At 46.5% G+C, this 14,511-nt stretch overlaps 1 protein-coding gene across 7 annotated transcripts in view; it reads right to left on the bottom strand.

The window, feature by feature from the left end:
* prr5l (proline rich 5 like) overlaps nt 1-14,511 on the bottom strand; it is a 31,503-nt gene that overhangs the window by 5,452 nt on the left and 11,540 nt on the right. For 3 of the 7 annotated variants that reach the window (XM_079683986.1, XM_079683985.1, XM_079683988.1), the window contains 4 exons: nt 7,863-7,990; nt 5,912-5,947; nt 3,649-3,729; nt 3,519-3,567 (listed from right to left, as the gene is read on the bottom strand). In XM_079683986.1, the coding sequence (XP_079540112.1) occupies nt 3,519-3,567; nt 3,649-3,729; nt 5,912-5,947; nt 7,863-7,978 (282 nt within the window). In that variant the 5' untranslated portion in view covers nt 7,979-7,990. The remainder of the gene's footprint in view (nt 1-3,518; nt 3,568-3,648; nt 3,730-5,911; nt 5,948-7,862; nt 7,991-14,511) is intronic. The other 4 variants (XM_079683989.1, XM_079683991.1, XM_079683987.1 and 1 more) reach the window with 3 other exon arrangements.

Genomic DNA, 14,511 nt, shown 5'->3' with positions numbered 1-14,511 from the left:
CAGTATGTAGTGTCTCTACTTTAAAGAGTCCTCTCCTGCTGATGTTCAGGTGTATATCAGTATGTAGTGTCTCTACTTTAAAGAGTCCTCTCCTGCTGATGTTCAGGTGTATATCAGTATGTAGTGTCTCTACTTTAAAGAGTCCTCTCCTGCTGATGTTCAGGTGTATATCAGTATCTAGTGTCTCTACTTTAAAGAGTCCTCTCCTGCTGATGTTCAGGTGTATATCAGTATGTAGTGTCTCTACTTTAAAGAGTCCTCTCCTGCTGATGTTCAGGTGTATATCAGTATCTAGTGTCTCTACTTTAAAGAGTCCTCTCCTGCTGATGTTCAGGTGTATATCAGTATGTAGTGTCTCTACTTTAAAGAGTCCTCTCCTGCTGATGTTCAGGTGTATATCAGTATGTAGTGTCTCTACTTTAAAGAGTCCTCTCCTGCTGATGTTCAGGTGTATATCAGTATGTAGTGTCTCTACTTTAAAGAGTCCTCTCCTGCTGATGTTCAGGTATATATCAGTATGTAGTGTCTCTACTTTAAAGAGTTCTCTCCTGCTGATGTTCAGGTGTTTATCAGTATGTAGTGTCTCTACTTTAAAGAGTCCTCTCCTGCTGATGTTCAGGTATATATCAGTATGTAGTGTCTCTACTTTAAAGAGTCCTCTCCTGCTGATGTTCAGGTGTATATCAGTATGTAGTGTCTCTACTTTAAAGAGTCCTCTCCTGCTGATGTTCAGGTGTATATCAGTATGTAGTGTCTCTACTTTAAAGAGTCCTCTCCTGCTGATGTTCAGGTATATATCAGTATGTAGTGTCTCTACTTTAAAGAGTTCTCTCCTGCTGATGTTGAGGTGTTTATCAGTATGTAGTGTCTCTACTTTAAAGAGTCCTCTCCTGCTGATGTTCAGGTGTTTATCAGTATGTAGCGTCTCTACTTTAAAGAGTCCTCTCCTGCTGATGTTCAGGTGTATATCAGTATGTAGTGTCTCTACTTTAAAGAGTCCTCTCCTGCTGATGTTCAGGTGTATATCAGTATGTAGTGTCTCTACTTTAAAGAGTCCTCTCCTGCTGATGTTCAGGTGTATATCAGTATGTAGTGTCTCTACTTTAAAGAGTCCTGTCCTGATGATGTTCAGGTGTATATCAGTATGTAGTGTCTCTACTTTAAAGAGTCCTCTCCTGCTGATGTTCAGGTGTATATCAGTATGTAGTGTCTCTACTTTAAAGAGTCCTCTCCTGCTGATGTTCAGGTGTATATCAGTATGTAGTGTCTCTACTTTAAAGAGTCCTCTCCTGTTGATGGTCAGGTGTATATCAGTATGTAGTGTCTCTACTTTAAAGAGTCCTCTCCTGCTGATGGTCAGGTGTATATCATTATGTAGTGTCTCTACTTTAAAGAGTCCTCTCCTGCTGATGTTCAGGTGTATATCAGTATGTAGTGTCTCTACTTTAAAGAGTCCTCTCCTGCTGATGTTCAGGTGTATATCAGTATGTAGTGTCTCTACGTTAAAGAGTCCTCTCCTGCTGATGTTCAGGTGTATATCAGTATGTAGTGTCTCTACTTTAAAGAGTCCTCTCCTGCTGATGTTCAGGTGTATATCAGTATGTAGTGTCTCTACTTTAAAGAGTCCTCTCCTGCTGATGTTCAGGTGTATATCAGTATGTAGTGTCTCTACTTTAAAGAGTCCTCTCCTGCTGATGGTCAGGTGTATATCAGTATGTAGTGTCTCTACTTTAAAGAGTTCTCTCCTGCTGATGTTCAGGTGTATATCAGTATGTAGTGTCTCTACTTTAAAGAGTCCTCTCCTGCTGATGTTCAGGTGTATATCAGTATGTAGTGTCTCTACTTTAAAGAGTCCTCTCCTGCTGATGTTCAGGTGTATATCAGTATGTAGTGTCTCTACTTTAAAGAGTCCTCTCCTGCTGATGTTCAGGTGTATATCAGTATGTAGTGTCTCTACTTTAAAGAGTCCTGTCCTGATGATGTTCAGGTGTATATCAGTATGTAGTGTCTCTACTTTAAAGAGTCCTCTCCTGCTGATGTTCAGGTGTATATCAGTATGTAGTGTCTCTACTTTAAAGAGTCCTCTCCTGCTGATGTTCAGGTGTATATCAGTATGTAGTGTCTCTACTTTAAAGAGTCCTCTCCTGTTGATGGTCAGGTGTATATCAGTATGTAGTGTCTCTACTTTAAAGAGTCCTCTCCTGTTGATGGTCAGGTGTATATCATTATGTAGTGTCTCTACTTTAAAGAGTCCTCTCCTGCTGATGTTCAGGTGTATATCAGTATGTAGTGTCTCTACTTTAAAGAGTCCTCTCCTGCTGATGTTCAGGTGTATATCAGTATGTAGTGTCTCTACTTTAAAGAGTCCTCTCCTGCTGATGTTCAGGTGTATATCAGTATGTAGTGTCTCTACTTTAAAGAGTCCTCTCCTGCTGATGTTCAGGTGTATATCAGTATGTAGTGTCTCTACTTTAAAGAGTCCTCTCCTGCTGATGTTCAGGTGTATATCAGTATGTAGTGTCTCTACTTTAAAGAGTCCTCTCCTGCTGATGTTCAGGTGTATATCAGTATGTAGTGTCTCTACTTTAAAGAGTCCTCTCCTGCTGATGGTCAGGTGTATATCAGTATGTAGTGTCTCTACTTTAAAGAGTCCTCTCCTGCTGATGTTCAGGTGTATATCAGTATGTAGTGTCTCTACTTTAAAGAGTCCTCTCCTGCTGATGGTCAGGTGTATATCAGTATGTAGTGTCTCTACTTGGATGAGATGCATGTTTTAGAAGGGTGTGATTTAAAGTTTCACGGTGTGTCACATGACCCCACACACACACACACACACACACACACACACACACACACACACACACACACACACACACACACACACACACACACACACACACACACACACACACACACACACACACACACACACACACACACACACACACACACACACACACACACACACACACACACACACACACACACACACACACACACACACACCCTGTGACCAAACATCGCAAAAAGTGTTAAAATCGATGAAATCCAGGAGGACAGAAATAGTCCCACAGATTTAACGATTTAACGCAGAAACAACTTGTTTATCAGCGAGATTCAGATCAGCTGTTTTACAGAGCCATGCTAACAGTTTCCCTCTGTTTCCACTGTTTATGCTAAGCTATGCTAACTGACTTTAATTTCCCAAAATGTCTTAAAGAGGCCCCATTATGTTTTTCATGGTGTTCCCTCTAGTGTGTCATAAAGGTTTGTGTGCATGTAAACGGTCTGCAGAGGCTACATTCCCTGTGTTCCTGAGCATTAGGGCCTCTTTAAAGGTGTTGTAGGGCCTCTTTAAAGGTGTTGTAGGGCCTCTTTAAAGGTCGACCCCTACACTTCCAGACAGCAAGTGAATTATATACAATTTACAGAAACAGGAAGCTTGAGTTTCCTCTGATTGTTGGAAACACTGTCCGCTTTTATTACATAAAAACAGGAAATAGAAAAAAGAGGAATACCTGAAAGTAGTCGGTGATGAAGGAGCCCATCTCCGTTTTCAGGAGCCATCTGAAAACAGAGGGGAGGTTTTATAAATCTGTGATTCAACGCTGAGAAAGAAGAAGAAGAAGATGAAGTTGTTTTGGTCACCTGATGCTCTCGTTAAGCGTGAACAGCTCGTTAGCCTGCAGCTCCGAACCCTGAAACACCTGCATCACTGCTGACTGCACGCTGAGGACACACACACACACACACACACACACACACACACACACACACACACACACACACACACACACACACACACACACACACACACACACACACACACACACACACACACACACACACACACACACACACACACACACACACACACACACACACACACACACACACACACACACACACACACACGTTAAAGTTTGGTCATATATATAATTACAAAAAATATTAGCCGTTCAAATACCAGTAATATTCCACACTTCCACGGTTAAAAAAAAACAAAAAAACAATACATCTTGTTTACTTAGAAATACTCTCCTTTCACAAGTTTGCCTAACACTGCTTTTTACAGAATGGAGCTTGAACGCGTCATAGTGCAGCTCTAAAGCCCCGGACACACCAAGCCGATTCTGGCCGACGATGAGCGTCCTGTCGCCCTACCCAGATTTGTGTGTCCCGCACCGTCGGGTCTTTTCGGCCGAAAACCCACCGATTCTACATGTTGAATCGGTGGGCAGTCAGCCAAAGAAATCACTCTGATTGGCTGTTCAGCTAGCGAATCAGTGCATGAGAAGCTAAATGGAAGTGAGGGACCCATTCTGTTCTTCTTCTCTGGTTATCACCCAGTCTGTTCTTCTTCTCTGGTTATCACACAGTCTGTTCTTCTTCTCTGGTTATCACACAGTCTGTTCTTCTTCTCTGGTTCTCACACAGTCTGTTCTTCTTCTCTCAGTTATCACGCAGTCTGTTCTTCTTCTCTGGTTATCACGCAGTCTGTTCTTCTTCTCTGGTTATCACAGTCTGTTCTTCTTCTCTGGTTATCACTCAGTCTGTTCTTCTTCTCTGGTTATCACACAGTCTGTTCTTGTTCTCTGGTTATCACGCAGTCTGTTCTTCTTCTCTGGTTATCACACAGTCTGTTCTTCTTCTCTGGTTATCACGCAGTCTGTTCTTCTTCTCTGGTTATCACAGTCTGTTCTTCTTCTCTGGTTATCACAGTCTGTTCTTCTTCTCTGGTTATCACGCAGTCTGTTCTTCTTCTCTGGTTATCACTCAGTCTGTTCTTCTTCTCTGGTTATCACACAGTCTGTTCTTCTTCTCTGGTTATCACGCAGTCTGTTCTTCTTCTCTGGTTATCACAGTCTGTTCTTCTTCTCTGGTTATCACGCAGTCTGTTCTTCTTCTCTGGTTATCACTCAGTCTGTTCTTCTTCTCTCGGTTATCAACTTTGATGTCGTACTGCTTCGCCATACTTTAACGAAGAAATTAGATTCAAAGTCAAACAAATTCTCCTGACTCTCAACTTAACGTTGTTTTGACAAACGGAACGGTTTCCTTAAAATCACAGTCTGAAAATAAATCTTAAACCTGCTCTAAATCCCATAACATTCACTCTGTTCACATGAGTTCACATGATTACAGTTAGTCAGCGTCGTCTCGATGTCTTCATGATATCAAATCCACTTCAACATCTGACCGTAAAGAGCCCTAAGTGACAAAAACTCAAATTATCACGGAGCACCCACACACAGGATGTTTTCAGACTTTCTCTACCACTCCTTCAAAATAAAAGAAGAGCAACAGACAGTCACAGCCATCAGTCAGTGTGTGCGTGTGCGTGTGCGTGTGCGTGTGTGTGTGTGTGTGTGTGTCACAGCTGGTTGACAGGAAGTGGCCCTGGCTGCCACCTCCACTTCCTACTAAACATCCTGCGACGACAGGAAGCCTCCGGAGAGTTTCACAGCCTTTCAAGCCTCGGCCAGCGCTCACGCTATCAGCCATTACTTCATCTGTTACAGATATTTAAAAACTGAGAGTCTATTTGAATTGTATTTCTTATAATTAATATGTTGGTTTCATTGCACACATAGGACTGCATTAAGTCAAGAAAAGGTTGTTGTATTATGAAGATGAAAACATGTATATATTCTCTTGCAGTGATAACTCTGAGCCCATGACATGCATTATTTACATCCCTCATTAAAACGTTTTATTTTCTGGATCTAATGCAGAATTTGATGCATGTGTACAAAAAAAATACAAAAGAATGAATAACTCGAATTCAAATAAATAAATATAAGTAATACAAATATCAGATATCTACGTGTGCAAATAAATAAATGAATACAATGTTTACTTAAACAGAACTAAACACATCTTACATTAAAAAACAGAAATCTGATTAAACCTGTTGTGGAAAACAGCACACAGCACTTTAGAGCTCCTGTTTGGACCCATAACACACACACACACACACACACACACACACACACACACACACACACACACACACACACACACACACACACACACACACACACACACACACACACACACACACACACACACACACACACACACACACACACACACACACACACACACACACACACACACACACACACACACACACACACACACACACACACACACACACACACACACACACACACACACACAAGGTTGTGTCATAACACATGGAGATAATATCTGTTTTGTGAGATTTGCCGATCCGTGATCTGTGCTCAAATTTAACTGAGGAAACCTTTTAAAGAGTCCTCTCCTGCTGATGTTCAGGTGTATATCAGTATGTAGTGTCTCTACTTTAAAGAGTCCTCTCCTGCTGATGTTCAGGTGTATATCAGTATGTAGTGTCTCTACTTTAAAGAGTCCTCTCCTGCTGATGTTCAGGTGTATATCAGTATGTAGTGTCTCTACTTTAAAGAGTCCTCTCCTGCTGATGTTCAGGTGTATATCAGTATGTAGTGTCTCTACTTTAAAGAGTCCTCTCCTGCTGATGTTCAGGTGTATATCAGTGTGTAGTGTCTCTACTTTAAAGAGTCCTCTCCTGCTGATGTTCAGGTTTATATCGGTATGTAGTGTCTCTACTTTAAAGAGTCCTCTCCTGCTGATGTTCAGGTGTATATCAGTGTGTAGTGTCTCTACTTTAAAGAGTCCTCTCCTGCTGATGTTCAGGTTTATATCGGTATGTAGTGTCTCTACTTTAAAGAGTCCTCTCCTGCTGATGTTCAGGTGTGTACCAGTATGTAGTGTCTCTACTTTAAAGAGTCCTCTCCTGCTGATGTTCAGGTGTATATCGGTATGTAGTGTCTCTACTTTAAAGAGTCCTCTCCTGCTGATGTTCAGGTGTATATCAGTATGTAGTGTCTCTACTTTAAAGAGTCCTCTCCTGCTGATGTTCAAGTGTATATCAGTATGTAGTGTCTCTACTTTAAAGAGTCCTCTCCTGCTGATGTTCAGGTGTATATCAGTATGTAGTGTCTCTACTTTAAAGAGTCCTCTCCTGCTGATGTTCAGGTGTATATCAGTATGTAGTGTCTCTACTTTAAAGAGTCCTCTCCTGCTGATGTTCAGGTGTATATCAGTATGTAGTGTCTCTACTTTAAAGAGTCCTCTCCTGCTGATGTTCAGGTGTATATCAGTATGTAGTGTCTCTACTTTAAAGAGTCCTCTCCTGCTGATGTTCAGGTGTATATCAGTATGTAGTGTCTCTACTTTAAAGAGTCCTCTCCTGCTGATGTTCAGGTGTATATCAGTATGTAGTGTCTCTACTTTAAAGAGTCCTCTCCTGCTGATGTTCAGGTGTATATCAGTATGTAGTGTCTCTACTTTAAAGAGTCCTCTCCTGCTGATGTTCAGGTGTATATCAGTATGTAGTGTCTCTACTTTAAAGAGTCCTCTCCTGCTGATGTTCAGGTGTATATCAGTATGTAGTGTCTCTACTTTAAAGAGTCCTCTCTTGCTGATGTTCAGGTGTATATCAGTATGTAGTGTCTCTACTTTAAAGAGTCCTCTCCTGCTGATGTTCAGGTGTATATCAGTATGTAGTGTCTCTACTTTAAAGAGTCCTCTCCTGCTGACGTTCAGGTGTATATCAGTATGTAGTGTCTCTACTTTAAAGAGTCCTTTATACATTTCAATCAAAATGCCCAAATCATTTTGGTGTGTTTCATTACTTGCTGTGTAAGAAGTCAGCTAAGGGTCGTCACAATGCATTCTGGGAAATGTAGTACATCAATAAGGAGTAAATGACATATTAGGCGTCTTTGAGTTTCCTGAAAAGCGCTAAATAAGTCCCAAGTATTATTATTATTATTATTATTAAATGTTTAAATCACTTGTTCCACACGCTGGTGTTGGAGAGCGACGGGGAGCTGGCGTGGAACCGGGCCAGGTCCGAGAGAACCGGAGAACTCATGAAGCGAGGCCGAGGGCGCCGGAAAGATCCCATCATGCACCTTGGCTGCTGAGGGGAGGGGGGACAAACAGTTAGATAAACAGCATCATCATCAGCGGACTAAGACATTTATAGAAACAGCAAATTCAACTGTAGATTTACAGAACGTTAGCATGTTAGCATGTTAGCATGTTCTACGTCATGTTTACATTATGTTCTACGTCATGTTTACATTATGTTCTACGTCAGGCGTCAACAACCTTTTTTAGGATGAGAGCTACTTTCACAAAATGAAACAAGTCGTGAGCTACTTTTACTCCTCTTTTTTCTTTTGTTTTTTGCAGTTTATATGTTTAGCACATTTTAACATTATTATATGCTGACCTTTAAAGGTCCCGTGTCATGGCCATTTCCACTGATCATAATTCCATTGTTGAGGTATGTACTAAAAAAGAAAAATACTCTGCAATGTTCCAAACTCACATTGGTTTCAGCATCTCTGTAAAGTATGTGTATTCAGCACTGTTCACTTTCTCCACTAAACGGCTCACTACAGCTCACCTCCCCCCCCCCCCCCCCCCCCCCTCTGTGATTTCCTTGTTTAGCGACACACAGCCAAACACAGCCAGACTCAACCTGAACACACACAGTCACAGCCGAAATAAAAACAATAAGTGTGTCTTGATATTGAGTAAGAAACAGGTTTAAAGGTTGATAAACGCTGAGAGGATGGGTCTGCAGAGACTGTCTGTTATCAGCCTGCAGCACGGAGCAGAGACCAGCAGAGCTGCCTGCACCGAGTGTGTGGATTGGTCAATTTGGACCAATCAGCGGGGGCTTAACGTAACGGCTCCGCGGACGTGACGTAACGGCTCCGCGGATTGGCCCATTTAGTTCCGGGTACGTGCTTTCGTAAGCACGTACCCGGAAGAATGAAATGGGTGATGACGTTTCACCAGCGAGGCGTTTTGGGGAGGTCTTCTCTGTGTTAGAGGTTTACTCCTACAGGGTGCACTTTGAGGGGTTTGACTCTAAAGACCGTTTACATGCAGAACAACCTTCATAACAAACAAGGGGACGGGAAGAACCGGAAAAGCATGACATGTGACCTTTAACCTTTGTGTGCTGTTTGGGTCTGTGGGACCCGTTTGCAGTGTTTACTAAAAGAACATGTATTCAATTTAATTATTTGAACCTGCTTTATTTGGGGGGGGGACCTCACATCCTCTAGGAGGGGCCTCACCTTCTCTAGGGGGGTCCTCACCTCCTTTAGGGGGACCTCACATCCTCTAGGGGGGAACCTCACCTCCTCTAGGGGGGAACCTCACCTCCTCTAGGGGGAGACCTCACCTCCTCCAGGGGGGACCTCACATCCTCTAGGGGGGTCCGGGGGGGGACCTCACCTCCTCTAGTGGGGGACCTCACCTCCTCCAGGGGGGGACCTCACCTCCTCCAGGGGGGGACCTCACATCCTCTAGTGGGGGACCTCACCTCCTCCAGGGGGGACCTCACATCCTCTAGGGGGGGACCTCACCTCCTCTAGGGTGGACCTCACCTCCTCCAGGGGGGGACCTCACCTCCTCTAGGGTGGACCTCACCTCCTCCAGGGGTGGACCTCACCTCCTCTAGGGGGGACTTCACATCCTATAGGGGGGTCCTCACACCCTCTAGGGGGGGACCTCACCTCCTCCAGGGGGGACCTCACATCCTCTAGGGGGGGGACCTCACATCCTCTAGGGGGGTCCTCACCTCCTCTAGGGGGGGACCTCACATCCTCTAGGGGAGTCCGGGGGGGGGACTCACCTCCTCTAGGGTGGACTTCACATCCTATAGGGGGGTCCTCACACCCTCTAGGGGGGGACCTCACCTCCTCCAGGGGGGACCTCACATCCTCTAGGGGGGGGACCTCACCTCCTCCAGGGGGGGACCTCACATCCTCTAGTGGGGGACCTCACCTCCTCCAGGGGGGACCTCACATCCTCTAGGGGGGGACCTCACCTCCTCTAGGGTGGACCTCACCTCCTCCAGGGGGGGACCTCACCTCCTCTAGGGTGGACCTCACCTCCTCCAGGGGTGGACCTCACCTCCTCTAGGGGGGACTTCACATCCTATAGGGGGGTCCTCACACCCTCTAGGGGGGGACCTCACCTCCTCCAGGGGGGACCTCACATCCTCTAGGGGGGGGACCTCACATCCTCTAGGGGGGTCCTCACCTCCTCTAGGGGGGGACCTCACATCCTCTAGGGGGGGACCTCACATCCTCCAGGAGGGGACCTCACCTCCTCCAGGGGGGTCCTCACCTCCTTTAGGGGGGTCCTCACCTCCTCCAGGGGGGACCTCACATCGTTTATGGGGGGACCTCACCTCCTCTAGGGGGGACCTCACCTCCTCTAGGGGGGTCCTCACCTCCTTCAGGGGGGACCTCACATCTTCTAGGGGGGTCCTCACCTCCTGTAGGGGGGAACCTCACATCCTCTAGGGGGGTCCTCACCTCCTGTAGGGGGACCTCACATCCTCTAGGGGGGGACCTCACCTCCTCCAGGGGGGGACCTCACCTCCTCTAGGGGGGACTTCACATCCTATAGGGGGGTCCTCACACCCACTAGGGGGGGACCTCACCTCCTCCAGGGGGGACCTCACATCCTCTAGGGGGGTCCTCACCTCCTCTAGGGGGGGACCTCACATCCTCTAGGGGGGTCCGGGGGGGACCTCACCTCCTCTAGGGGGGGACCTCACCTCCTCTAGGGTGGACCTCACCTCCTCCAGGGGGGGACCTCACATCCTCTAGGGGGGTCCTCACACCCACTAGGGGGGGACCTCACCTCCTCCAGGGGGGACCTCACATCCTCTAGGGGAGGGACCTCACATCCTCTAGGGGGGTCCTCACCTCCTCTAGGGGGGGACCTCACATCCTCTAGGGGGGTCCGGGGGGGGACCTCACATCCTCTAGGGTGGACCTCACCTCCTCCAGGGGGGGACCTCACATCCTCTAGGGGGGGTCCTCACCTCCTCTAGGGGGGAACCTCACATCCTCTAGGGGGGTCCTCACATCCTCGAGGGGGGGGACCTCACATCCTCCAGGGGGGGGACCTCACATCCTCTAGGGGGGTCCTCACCTCCTCTAGGAGGGGACCTCACATCCTCTAGGGGGGTCCTCACATCCTCTAGGAGGGGACCTCACCTCCTCCAGGGGGGACCTCACCTCCTCCAGGGGGGACCTCACCTCCTCTAGGGGGGTCCTCACCTCCTCCAGGGGGGTCCTCACCTCCTCTAGGGGGGACCTCACATCCTCTAGGGGGGTCCTCACCTCCTCTAGGGGGGGACCTCACCTCCTCTAGGGGGGAACCTCACATCCTCTAGGGGGGTCCTCACCTCCTGTAGGGGGACCTCACATCCTCTAGGGGGGGACCTCACATCCTCTAGGGGGTCACCTCACCTCCTCTAGGGGGGGACCTCACCTCCTCTAGGGGGGTCCTCACCTCCTCCAGGGGGGACCTCACATCCTCTAGGGGGGTCCTCACCTCCTCTAGGGGGGGTCCTCACCTCCTCTAGGGGGGACCCTCACATCCTCTAGGGGGGGTCCTCACCTCCTCTAGGGGGGAACCTCACATCCTCTAGGGGGGTCCTCACCTCCTGTAGGGGGACCTCACATCCTCTAGGGGGGACCTCACATCCTCTAGGGGGGTCCTCACCTCCTCCAGGGGGGACCTCACCTCCTCTAGGGGGTCACCTCACCTCCTCTAGGGGGTCACCTCACCTCCTCTAGGGGGGTCCTCACCTCCTCCAGGGGGGACCTCACCTCCTCTAGGGGGTCACCTCACCTCCTCTAGGGGGGGACCTCACATTCTCTAGGAGGGGCCTCACCTCCTCTAGGGGGTCACCTCAGCTCCTCTAGGGGGTCACCTCACCTCCTCTAGGGGGGGACCTCACATCTTCTAGGAGGGGCCTCACCTCATCTAGGGGGGTCCGAGGGCATGCATCAATCTGGTGCACTTTGAGCACAACATGAATTGATGGACACAGCTCTCAACACTCAGATGAAAGGGAGCTGTACACTTTTCAATAATCCAAACATGTTTAGAAGATGATCACAACCAGTAACAAATCATTTCATCAGATTTACCTTATGTTTAATTACGTGATGTTTTATGTAGTTTTTACGTCAGGTGTTGCATCATGTTTCAGGTCATATGTTACGTTTCATACATCGTGTTTACGTCGTTTCCTAATTTATGTTTACATCATATTTACATCAGGTTTCACTTGTTTAACGTTGTTTTGTACTTCATTTCTGATATCGTGTTTACGTCGTTTCCTAATTTATATTTACATTATGTTTACAGCATGTTTCACTTGTTTAACGTTGTTTTGTACTTCATTTCTGATATCGTGTTTACGTTGTTTCCTAATTTATGTTTACATCAGGTTTTACAGCATGTTTCACTTGTTTAACGTTGTTTTGTACTTCATTTCTGACATGGTGTTTAGATGCTAACGAATAGCAGCTAACGTAACGGATTCATTATTTTATAACAAAGCATCAGAATTGATCACTTTTTCAACATATTGTGGGAACATGTTTCCTTTAGTAAGGAAACAAAAGCTGTCAAATGAATGTAGTCAAAAGTATAGAAGGCCATTAAATAGCTATAACGTTTCTAAGATATTCGACTAGACGTTTTTGGTGCAGATCGCAAAGAAATTGCTAATTGTTTCCCCATAGGAATGAATGTGAGCTCAAAACCATCTAACGCTGAGCTCTTACAGCGTCGCCATTTAGACCATGTTTGCATGTTTTACTTCATGTTTGCATTAGGCGCTTTCACACCGGAGTACTTTCCCCCCGAACTAGGCCAATAGGGGGGGGGGGATTTGGTTTCACACCAAAAAGATCTGGAACTAGTCCCTAACCGTTTACGGCCTGCCAGTAAACCCAAAGCAGAAGAAGAAGAAGTGACGTCAGCGGCTTCATTTGCCTAATCCACCCTCAGGGACTTATTCCGGTGTGAACGCGATCTGCTAGATAGCTCCAGGGACTAAAGAGTTCGAGGGGGGGGGGGGGGAGTACCGGTTCAGTTCTTGGTGTGAAAGCGGCCATTATGTTTACATCAAGTTTTAAAGCATGTTTTACATCATGATTTTCATCCTCCCATATTTCTTATTGCCTGAAACACGGAGCCCATCTCCTCTCCCGTGACTTTCCGAAAGATTCATCAAAACTCAAAGTGTTTTTATAAAGTTCACAAGGACATTCTTAAACATGTTTTCAAGGGCACAACGTTCTTATTTTGCTGACAGAGAGCAGCGGTTTGGGAACAAGTTTCGTGTCCCGGACCCCCGAAAGCAGGGGGGTCCAAACTGTTTTCACCCAGGGCCACATACAGAAACATATAGGAAGGTCTGGGGCCCTCACGGGAGGTGTGTTGCCTCATAAAGTGAGTTCTAAGTTCGCCAAATCAATCAGATGTAGGTAACTCATTCCTGATACTTGAAAACGCTTTAAGAAACACAACAGCCTTCACCCCAGCTCTCCATCGACCCGGTTAGCAGCTCATCCCTTCAAACAGAAGCTTCAGATTGCTGAAGAGGAAATATGAAGGTTTATTTCAAGCTTGTTATGTAATGGAGTTATTGGGCTGTTTTAAGATTTGTTGACTTGAATTGACTGAATTCATTTGAAAAGTGGGCTCATGAACACACACATACTAAGAAGCACAATATATGACATGCACAGCTTTTATTTTTGGGCCATATTTCATTATACTTTAGTTTTTTACTGACGGCCGATTCAAAATGAGCCGCGGGCTGCATTTGGCCCCCGGGCCGTAGTTTGGACACCCCGGCTCAAAATACTCTCACTAAATGGTGTTATATGTGGTATGTATATTCGTGGTCCCCAGAGGGTGAATCATAATGCTTCGTGTTCATTCGGCACCCCTCGCAGCACAGACACATGTCTCTGAGACATTTAGGATGATGACAGTCCAACGCGTCCCGATCTTCTGACGCGCCGGATGCAGGTTTGACTTCATGTTGTCAGCAGCGGCTCTTTTAGAAACGCAGAGCGAGGGCTTCCTGCAAACCGCAGCTTCCTGTGACCCGAGAGGTCTCACTCTGCCTCGCTTTGCAGGAACCACAGAAAGCTCAAAGATGCTTTTCTGTGCACGGAAAACAGCCTTCAAGCTGGAGTCCATTTACCGTCTGGAACGTATATTTAGCGTCTCCAGAAACAACCGCGGATTGAATTCAGTCAGCGTGGGAAACATTCACTTCTTCTTCTTCTGTGTTTTTCTATGTGTGTATGAGAAAACAGGAAATACAGGTCTTGCTGGTTTCAGAGGTCTGCGGTGGGTGATGGCAGGAAATGGAGAGACTGCATGCTGAACGCAGAGGAAGCTCTTTGACACAGGCTTTGCATCCTTTAGTCATTCTGAACTGACGCTACACCCAACGAGGAAGCGCGAGCGCAGCGGGGGGGAAACACAGGCCGTATGCAAATAGGGGTTTTTTATCTGCACCAGAAAAACATTCACTACGACAGAAGAACATCTGTGAGGGTTGTTTTGGACATTTGGTTACACAGATAGCTT

Source organism: Notothenia rossii, assembly GCF_949606895.1.
Source record: "Notothenia rossii genome assembly, chromosome: 5".
Taxonomy (NCBI): Eukaryota; Metazoa; Chordata; class Actinopteri; order Perciformes; family Nototheniidae; genus Notothenia; species Notothenia rossii.
The sequence above is the reverse complement of the archived record's forward strand: the minus strand, read 5'-3'. Positions and strand labels throughout refer to the sequence as shown.